This window comes from Rhododendron vialii, chromosome 12a (assembly GCF_030253575.1).
Source record: "Rhododendron vialii isolate Sample 1 chromosome 12a, ASM3025357v1".
Taxonomy (NCBI): Eukaryota; Viridiplantae; Streptophyta; class Magnoliopsida; order Ericales; family Ericaceae; genus Rhododendron; species Rhododendron vialii.
The window spans coordinates 522,066-532,441 of record NC_080568.1 but is presented as its reverse complement, the minus strand read 5'-3'; the positions used below and the strand labels follow the sequence as shown (position 1 = coordinate 532,441).

Below are 10,376 nucleotides of genomic sequence, written 5' to 3'. Positions count from 1 at the left end.
TCTTTCTTGTTCTTTTCTTTCCATATCTCACCAAGATGTTCAATCCAAATGAAGAATTTCACAAGAAATCATAACCCTTTCCTTTTATTTCTCATGAAATTATTTCATCCAAAGAAGCTGTATAGAGTCATTCAAGTTTGGATTGGGGCTTTAAAATTTTCAAAATGTAAAGGATCCAAAATTAAACACTTATTCATTACTTGTACTCCTAAAAAGAAGAGTCTTTTATTTTTTTACCCATGATAAAGGAGAAGTCTTTCACACATAAATCATTATGTTTTTTTTTTTTTTTTGTCTCTAATTCAGTCGCGGACACGAAGGGGTGCCACGGTGCTCGGGCTCCTGCACAACTCTAAATGGCCACACTAGTAATCCTAGTTTTTTAGGTTAATTCAAGAAAACTTTATGGGATTGGCCCTTTTAAATCCCCATATGTGTGAGAAAAAAACTCCCTGAAATTTCAAGTAATCAACCATTTTTTGGTCACGTGTGTAAAATTAAATGACGATTACGTATATACACACAATTTCGTATCTTTGTCAGACTATGTAAGTGACAATACATATACGTACAATATACTTCTTGTTAAAATATATATAGAAATACACGTAATTCGTGCTCCCGCTAATAAGTTTCCAATTCTGCATCCGTCGCTGCTCTAGTTTGCACTCTTTTGAATTGAATAATCGGGGTCTGCATGTTCAACCGATTTAATACACGCATAAAACTTTGAAAGAAGTAATAGGTGGTTGTGAAAAAAAGGACAAACTATAAAAAACTAAACACTCCTCAAACTAAAAAATGAAGAAAGGTCCACTAACCCCTTCAACATCATTTTCCAAATCTTAGACATTATTTTTTCCATAATCTTACTCCAAACCAAAGCCAGTATAAACAAACCTCCAAAGACTGCCTTCTTTGGATCAAGATTTGGAAAAAAAATTTCAACTCAAAAAACACTCATTACTTTTACTTTCAATTATTATTTTTCACTCATTAGTCTTATTGCCAATCATTATTCTTATTTTTTTCTTTATCTCGCTTCATTAGTCTTATTGCCAATCATTATTCTTATTTTTTTATTTATCTCTCTTCACTTATTACTCCTATCTCCAATCATTACTTTCATAAAAAATTTCTCAAAAACTTATCTAAACACAACATATATATTTACTAATGCACAAATCAAAAAATATCAAGGTGACCCCAACTAATCCCACCTGCCTGATTGACTCCGTTAAACAAAAAGATAGAAAAAAAAAAAAAAGAAGAAGAAAAAAGCTCTCTACCAAACATGCATCTTATGTTTTCTTGTCCCCATCGTCAATCCTCAAAAGCTTTTGCTTCATTTCAAAGAATTCAATCAAGTGTGTGAATTAAGGCAACAAATGTATTTTTCTCACGATCCCTTTCAAGTCACCCTTTCTCTTAATCTTTGCTTCTGTGTCAGCAAGTCACATGATTAGCTAGGTTATCTAGATACTAGATCTGCTGTGGCTAGCTTGCTTGGAATAGTGCAAACCATTATTTCCTCTTTTAACAGTATATAGGACAGAACAGACTATTTACTCATTCCGTCTCAAATTATCCGTCCCATGAAAAATTGTGCAATATTAAAATTGAAAAAATAAATATTTTTGAGCATTATTTTTTAAAATTTTTTTACACTAAATTAAAGCATCTCTTGGCTTTTTAATATGGTGCAAAAAAATTCAAAAAATTATGCCCAAATGTATTTTATTTTTTAATCTCAAAATAGCACGTCCTTTCATAGGAGTTCGGTATTTTTTTCGTTTTTATTAAAAGAATTAGATTTCGACAATAATTATTTATTTTTTAGATTTCTTTCGTCATGATAAAGTAATAATTTTTAAAAAATTGACTAAAAATTAATAAATATAAAAAAAATTGAATAAAAAAAAAATAGCCACCTAACTTTGTTAGCCTAACAAAGATTTTTAGCCTAACAAATATTTTTTCATCCGTACTTGGGAAAAAAATTTCAAAACTACCCACCGAAAGATCGTTCTACCAATCCCATTAATTACGTCCCATCTCGAAATCTAATAAGAAGAAGAAATGCCTTATCTCTATCTCTTTCTTCAATGCACCCTGAACTATACTAGCAATATACTACTATATACCAACTAGTACCAAGCTCCCATATAGCTCCAAAATCCCATCTCATCATATCTCTCTCTCTCTCTCTCTCTCTCTCTCTCTGTATGTGTGTAAAGGATCAAGAAAACCAAGATGAGATCCAAAACCCAGAACTACATGTCGACCAACATCAACCTCAAGCTCATCCTCATCTGCCTCGCCTTCCTCTTCCTCCTCTTCTTGATCCTAAGATCAAATTACCAATCTCCGGTACCCATCAGCACCTCATCATCAAACAACTCATCCACAAATGACGACTCCCCACAAGAAGAACAATCACAAAAATCTTCCACAGATTGCCCACCAATTGAAATCCCCACTACCGTTACGCCACCACTAACATGCAACAAGATCTCACCTTCCCTGGCAGAAGCCATGGTCCACTACGCAACCTCGAACGTGACGCCGCAGCAGACGAAGAAGGAGGTCTCGGTCTCACTCAGGGTCCTCCAGAGGAAGTCTCCGTGCAACTTCTTGGTCTTCGGGCTGGGACTCGACAGCCTCATGTGGACTGCGCTCAACCACGGCGGCCGCACCGTATTTCTCGAGGAAGACAAGTCGTGGATCGATCAGATTACGAAGCAGCTGCCCAGTTTGGAGTCTTACCATGTGGCTTATAATACCAAGGTTTGTCACAATATTATTGGCTTGGTTCCAATTAATGCTTACTATTTGCGGCCTGTTTGGAACTTGTGAGAAGGAAGTGAAATGGTTGAGGAGGAGAATGTGAGGAAAATGGTTTGTTTGGAACTTAGGAGAAGTGAGAGAAAAGAAAATGAGAGAAAAATAGGGAAAAATGGGAGGAAAATTTCACTATTTGCAAAACTTGAATTCTTTCTCTCCGATCTAAATAATTGGAGGGACATTTTTTTAACTTTCATTTCTTTTCTATTACTTTCCCTAAGTTCCAAACAAAGATGGTTTATATTATCTTCTCACTTTCTTCTTGACCAATCAAGAGAGAATTTTTTTACATATTTTCCTTTCTCTTTTCATTTTCTCAAGTTCCAAACGAACCCTTACGACCTGTTTGGAACTTGTGGTAAAAATAAAGAAAAGAAAAGGGAAAGGAAAGGAAACTTTGAGGAAAATGTAATGTGCTTGATTTTTTAGTACTTCGTTATTTTCTTTCTCATTTCCTCCCCAACCCAAATAAGGGAAAATAATTTTCGTTTTCTTTCTTTTCTTTTCTTTTACGTAGATTCCAAACAAACCCTTAATCTGCTTTGTGGAGGTGGAGGTGTTGCATTCATTTTAAAAAACAATTTGGGCATGCGTCATTTTAAAAATGGTTAGTCACCATTCATCCAAATTGGGCTGCATCTTTCATTTACAGAGAGATTAATGAAGTGTGGTGTGGTTGGCCAACTCTGCTTTACAAGTGATCTAAATATGTGAAATTGTCATAAAAAGTAGGAGTGTTAAAAAAAATCAACCGATCGGTTTGATTTTCAATCTAGGTAAGACCGCATTTTTTTACCAGACAGAACCGATCGACTACCTATTTTATATATTTTACATACATATATATTTATATTTTAATTTAAATGAAAATTTTATATTTCGGACAGGTCAAAATCTCTGACCAGATTGATCCCATCCCGAACCGAACTCAACTCCAGTCGAGATCTGTTCTAAAAATATTTGGATTGAATTGAATTAGTCTTTAAAAATTTTATCCCGAATCGAACCGACCAAAATCACCGTAAATTAAAAAAGAAATGATGGTTAGGTAATTGTTTGATAAATTTATTGCGCATGCTCTGAAAACCAATCTTAAGATAAGATGGCAACTGCCAAGTCATTGGAAAAGAGCATCTCTGCCTCAAGCAAGATGTCAAACTGACAGAACACACCAACTCTTTAGTTATGTTTTCAAACAACTCCTCATTTGTGATTTTAACTCTTGAGTTGGCAAGGAGTACCTTCTGTACACTTTTTCATATCATAACAAACAAACAAGAATACGGCCGGGAACAATAATTTAAGAGCATCTCTGATCAATCAAGATGTCAAAACTGCAAGGAGCCAAAATTTTAACCTAGTGGTAGTGGTGGCCAACGTGTATTTACACTACGAAGACTTTACGGACTTAATTTTTTTTAACTACATAGCACACTAAAATTATACTACTATAATAGATTTTTTCCATGTGCATGTAGAGTACAAAAAAGTCGTAATTTATCTCAATCTTTCTACTAAAAAGTCGTAATGTATCTCAATCAGATGCTCAATTACAAACATGGAGCTTATAATTTTGTAACTAAAATATCAAATATAATTTCACTTGCTCTGTGAAAATCAGAAGATAATTATCAACAAGCTTGCAAATATCTTCGATTTTAAATGATGTATATATAGACTACAGTATCTTACCACAAACTTGAATCATAAAAATTTAAGACTAACGATCGAGATGTTATTGCTTCTTGCAGTTCAAACCCGAACTGAGCCGGGTTCCGTAAAATAATTAATTTTGACATCTCTAGGCATATTTGTTGGGAATTATGTATGGTACGTGTTTGACGGATATGTGACTTAAAATGCTCTGTGAAATTAATCAGGTAACTGAAGCAGATGAACTGATGGAGGTTGGAAAGAGGGAGGATTGCAAGGCTGTGGTGGATCCTAGGGAATCAAGGTGTGAGCTAGCCCTGAAAGGGTTTCCGAGCGAGGTGTACGACATCGATTGGGACTTGATCATGGTCGATGCACCGACAGGGTACCACGATGGGGCTCCTGGGAGGATGAGTGCCATCTACACTGCTGGACTCATGGCTAGGAACAGAGAGGAGGGCGAGACCGACGTGTTTGTTCATGATGTGGACAGGGTTGTGGAGGATAGGTTCTCCAAGGCTTTCTTGTGTGAAGGCTACTTGATAGAGCAGGAAGGGAGGATCAGGCACTTCACCATTCCCAGTCATAGGGCTCGCTCTGGCAGACCCTTTTGCCCCTAGGCTCTCTCTCTCTCTCTCTTCAAATATTGTGAGAAATTACACTACTTTATATCTAGGGGGAGGAGAAGGAGACATGGGGTATAAATCACCGTTTGCAACACTATCTCTGTCTATAACGAGATTTGAACCCAATGCTTCCAAGTTGGGAGGGAACCCAATGCTTCTAAGTTGGGAGGGTCAAAGAAATACGAAGTGCATCTGGGCTAGAGCTCATTCTCTCTCCCTCCCTCCGCATGCGGAGATATTTTTTTTGTACTTTTATTTTTTTAATCAATTACTACTTTCTCTTTTTGTTAAAAAAAGTTTGCTTTTTTTCTCTTTCTCCGATGATATGAAAGGGGTTTACCAACATAGGACTATAGGAGGGTTGTAATAGTACCCCTTTAACTTAACTGCTTTGAATTGTTAGTTTTTCGATGAATAAAAAATGCGGTGATATATCTGATTTAAAAATAAAAAAAAAATTGCTGTGATATAAGAACGTGAACAATATCATTGATATATAAGTGGTGCCACATACAAGAACCGAGACCCTGTAGTGTAGTGCGTGATCTGAGCAGTCCACTTTTAACAATAAATGGTTCAACTTTCATTTCAACAATAAACAGATCTGCGAGAGCCTAAAGAAGTCTCAATTATTGATTTCCAAGCGGATGTCTTAGATCACGCATTACACCCTTTGCACTACAGTGTGCCCAAGTCCCCACGGATAGATACCTCATAGATCCCTTCATTTTCACTTCAGTTGTACAAGTGTTATGTGTGCATTTCAAAACACGATCAATTGCAACGGTTAAGAACCAAAGATGCATGACATGCATACTTGTGAAATAGATTGTAGCGTATGCATGAGGAGGTTTATGAGCTGTTTTTTTTTAGTTGTTGATGTAACCAAAAAGTCCCGTTTCATCAATGTTCTTATTTTTTTAAGTACTTATTTTTCGTTTACAAGACATGTCATTCTTTCACAATACATCACTTTTAATACAAAAAATAAATACTCCCTCCGTCACACTTTGTTATGCCCTTATTCTTTTTTAAGATGTCATAAAATGATGTGTTTGTTTCAAATTAAACTTTTCATTTTTGGTGTTCATATTATTATTTTACCCCTCATTTCCTTTCCACCATATTCAAAATTTAAACTTGATTGACATGACAAGACTTCTATTTGTGGATGTTGCTCTGATACCATAATTTGCGTTCAATTATTTTTATTTTTTACAAAATTATAGTAATATTTTGTCAAAGGGGTAAAATATTAAAATTGACAAAAAGTCAATATAATTATGATGTCCCCTTAAATTTTGAAAAAGTCAATATAGACACAACAAAATGGGACAGGGGAGTACTTATTTAAATGAGTACTTATTTCAATATTGTTCTACAGAAATATTGATGGTGGATTTTTTAGAAGCAGCTGGACTGCCCAACCATGAAGCATATAATTACGAATATTGAACCAAGCCCCCATTACACTCACGTTTCACACGAGAAAAAGTGCAACAATGTCGCTCATTTTGGGTCGAAGCATTTTCTTTTAGAAGTTAGGAGAGAAAGTTGGTGGGAGAATGTTCCCTCTTGACTTTCACTCTTAGCTCTTGATGATTATCACGTCGTTGGCCCTATCTCGATGTTTTAATAAAACTACTTCCATTCAAGTTAAAAAAGAAAAAGAAAAGAGGAAGCAAGCCGTACTTAAGGTCAAAAATCATATGTTTACGCAAATAATTTTTCTATCAATATAAATCTTATTTGATAGATCTCATTAAGATCTTTTAAAAGGTGTAAAAAAAATTGAAAAATTATTTTTCATTTTCGTTATATTGAAGTTTGAAATTATCTTCTATTTAAAAAAGAAGATTTTTAAAAAAAACGGAACGGGGTCTGAACAGCTAGAAGCCCCCTAGCAATCAATAACCATGGCAAAATGGGCCATGGCTGACCAAATTGGTCAAGCAAGCGATCATCAACCGTGATGGCCTAGTCAACAGTTGCTCCAGTGCATGTGCCTATAGGATGTTTGATGGCTTGTATTATTTGAATTGGATAATCGTGGTTTGCATGCTCAATGGATTTATACAAGCGTAAAACTTTGGAAGAAGTAATAGGTGGTTGTGAAAAAAGGACAAACTATAAAAAAAATAAACATTCCTCAGACTAAAAGTGAAGTAAGGTCCACTAATCCCTTCAACATCATTGCCCAAATCTTAGAAAATTATTTTCCAAAATCTTACTCCAAACCAAAGCCACTATAAACAAACCGCAAAAGACACTACTTTACTAATGCACAAATCAAAAAATATCAAGGTGACCCCAACTAATCCCACCTGCCTGATTGACTTCCATTAAACAAAAAGATAGAAAAAAAAAAAAAAAAAGGCTCTCTACCAAACATGCATCTTATGTTTTCTTGTCCCCATTATCAATCCTCAAGAGCTTTTGCTTCATTTCAAAGAATTGGATCAAGTGTGTGAATTAAAAGCATCCGCAGTAGGGTTTAGTATATTTGTGTGTTAAAATATTTGTTAAAATATATATTAGGATAAAAATGGGTCCCACAAGTGTATATTAGACATTGATAACATAGAAGTGTGTTAAAACATTCACAATGAGTTTGGTAAATATGTATGTTAAAATGTTTGTTAAGATAAAAAATGGGTCCGACAAGTGTATATTAGGAGTAGTGGATATTTATATTTTATAATTGTAATTTGAATTATAGAGGTGAGACCCACTTATTGTTTGCTAGCATAGTTGCTAAACTTTTCACATATACTAATACATTAGTAAGATTTAACACACTCTAGCACACAAACTAACACAAGCATTATGGCACAAAAAATACATTTTTATTTACTAAGTCTTATCACACACAATTAAAACATTAGTTAGCATACCCATTATGAATGCTCTTTGAGCATCTGTAATGGATTTGTTAACTAGTGTGTTAATTGTGTGTGTGCTAAGACTTAGTAAACAAAAATGTAATTTTTGTACCACAATGCTTGGGTGCTAGAGTGTGTTAAATCTAGTAGTGTGTTAGCATATGTGACTGTGGGCACGCGCCCCGAAAATCGCTCGATCTTTGGGTTCCCTTTTTAAAGACTGGGCGCGGCCCTCTTTTGAAAATGCGCGGCGAAACGCCTCGATTCAGAGTCGCCACTCGGGTTTTAGCGGTAGGAACACCCAAGGAACCGAACTCGAAAACGTTTTTGCCACGTTTGTTTGATTTTGAAAAGGCGTAGACCGGTCCGTCGTCACCTTCGATATCTGAGATTCGGGAGCCAGGTTACGAGAGGGGAAGGGTTTTATGGCACCCTCTCTCGCCCAATCCGGAGATCGGTCTCTACTCGGGCATTTCATGAAAACCTTTGCATTTTTCTCTCATTTTATCATTTTTTAGCCAGTTAGGGCGGGGGAACAGTTAATGGGGACGAAAGCGGTAACAAATTGCAGTTTATGTGACAAAATGCTTATGAATGATTTGATTGCGATGCTAAGTATAGATTGAGAACAAGCACTGAGCATCCCGAGCAAACTGCAGTACGCCGTCACAAGGTGACGTGAGCAGATTCTGCCAGCATGCACTGGTCGAGCCACTACATGGTGATACAACCTGCGCACGCCACATATAAACTGGCGTACTCCACTTGTTGGATCTCTCAGTCTTTGTTTGCAACCCTCTGGGCTCTGGAAAAGGACCAGCGCACACCCAGGGCAAACCACGCAGTTTAATATAGCAGAATATACACAGTCACAGGCAAAATGAATGGCTTTAGGCCATGAAAGAAAGCAGAACACCCCAAAACAGTGTGGGACAGAAGATAGGCCTATCTTACGCTTCAGATGCAAGGGCCAGTCACTGGACCCAGAAGCCTACTGCCGTACGCCAGTATATTACTGCCGTACGCCACTTTGCCTTTGATTCCAGTGTTTGGCTTTGCATCATCTGGGTTCTGGAACATGACCAGAAGGATCCCAGAGGCCTTTACATGACAGAAATGAACAAGATAGGATGCCACCACTAAACAATTCTAAATATGGAAAGCAGTAAACTGGTTATTAGCATGCTAAGGTGATCGACAGAAAGATAAAACAAAAGGAATGACGATCCATGATCCCCACGCCAGTTGTGCCCATATTGCCATGACTGGCGTACGGCCTTTGTAAACTGGCGTGCGCCATGTATCATCACATACGATAGCTGTATTTTATCTGTTTAAGGCCAGAACTAGTATTATCTACTAGCCTGGGCCTTACTGACCCCCCTCAGGAGTTGAAAACAGAAAAGAACACAAAGGTGGTATACCTCTTAGTATTGTGGTTTGGTGGTTGTTTTTGAACTTGAGGGTTGAAGATGGTGGCTTATATGATGACTGGGTTCCAGCAGGATGTGTGGAAGTGTATGACCTTTTCTTCTCTTTCAATGGATGAAAGGAGATAGAAAGCTTGGAGAAAGGAGAAGAAGAGAGATGGCACCTTCTTAATGTGGCTAACCCTTTGTGAACTTGGTAACCCTTTGCAAGAGTGGGAGAGGGGAGTATATATAGAGGGGAAATGGACTGAGATCAGTTAAGGTCAGGCCTTGTTTGGCTGGTCTTAGGAACAAAAGAGGCCTTCCATGCATTAAATGCATGGGACTAGTTGATGGGGGGTGTAGGAGAGAGAGGGGACGCCCCTGCCGAAAGCAATCATCAGGGACACTGTGGCCGACGTCAGGGTGGCACAAAAGTCCCGCCCAAGTGGCTGAATAAAGTTGATTTGACTGGGTTTGACTGGCGTGCGCCATTTCTTACTGGCGTGCGCCAGTATAAGCTGGACCACTGGTCGATGACTGACACGTGGAAGCTTACTGGCGTACGTCACCAAGACACTGGCGTATGCCAGTTGGGTTTTGCTGGGGCCGTTTGGCTCTGGTTTGAAAGGTTTGAAATGGGTTTTGGACGCTCAAGGCTTAAGCACACCCTTGTCCTTGATCTGTTTTCGACTATAATCATCATTGGGAAAATAAAAGATCGACAAATAACGTTATCTGGACAGTCCAGAATGGGGTGTCTACAGAAGCCCCCCTTTGACGGCACTTGAAACACCATTGACTGAAGACAAGTAACGTCAAAGGTTTTCTAGACACCCTCTTCAAGGCTATCCAGAATACGTAAATTTTTAAAGAACCTGTTTGATTTGAAGTTGGGGCGGACAGACCGCTGCTTTGTTGTCTTTGACGGATAGATCACACAATGCGGACTCTCCTGGGGA

At 37.5% G+C, this 10,376-nt stretch overlaps 1 protein-coding gene across 1 annotated transcript; it reads left to right on the top strand.

Moving 5' to 3' along the window:
• Positions 1 to 2,023: 2,023 nt before the first annotated feature.
• LOC131311939 (glucuronoxylan 4-O-methyltransferase 3-like) lies at positions 2,024 to 5,509 on the top strand. The gene is made up of 2 exons (XM_058339592.1): positions 2,024 to 2,787; positions 4,725 to 5,509. Exons 1-2 carry the CDS (start codon positions 2,254 to 2,256, stop codon positions 5,115 to 5,117), a joined length of 927 nt encoding a protein of 308 aa, XP_058195575.1. The 5' UTR covers positions 2,024 to 2,253; the 3' UTR covers positions 5,118 to 5,509.
• The last annotated feature ends 4,867 nt before the right edge of the window (positions 5,510 to 10,376 follow it).

What these genes read in the sequence shown, in the direction of transcription:
- LOC131311939 (XM_058339592.1), top strand. Translation starts at nt 2,254, where the DNA reads ATGAGATCCAAAACCCAGAACTACATGTCGACCAACATCAACCTCAAG. An exon ending in ATGTGGCTTATAATACCAAG is followed by an intron (nt 2,788 to 4,724) that starts GTTTGTCACAAT and finishes GAAATTAATCAG; the next exon opens with GTAACTGAAGCAGATGAACT.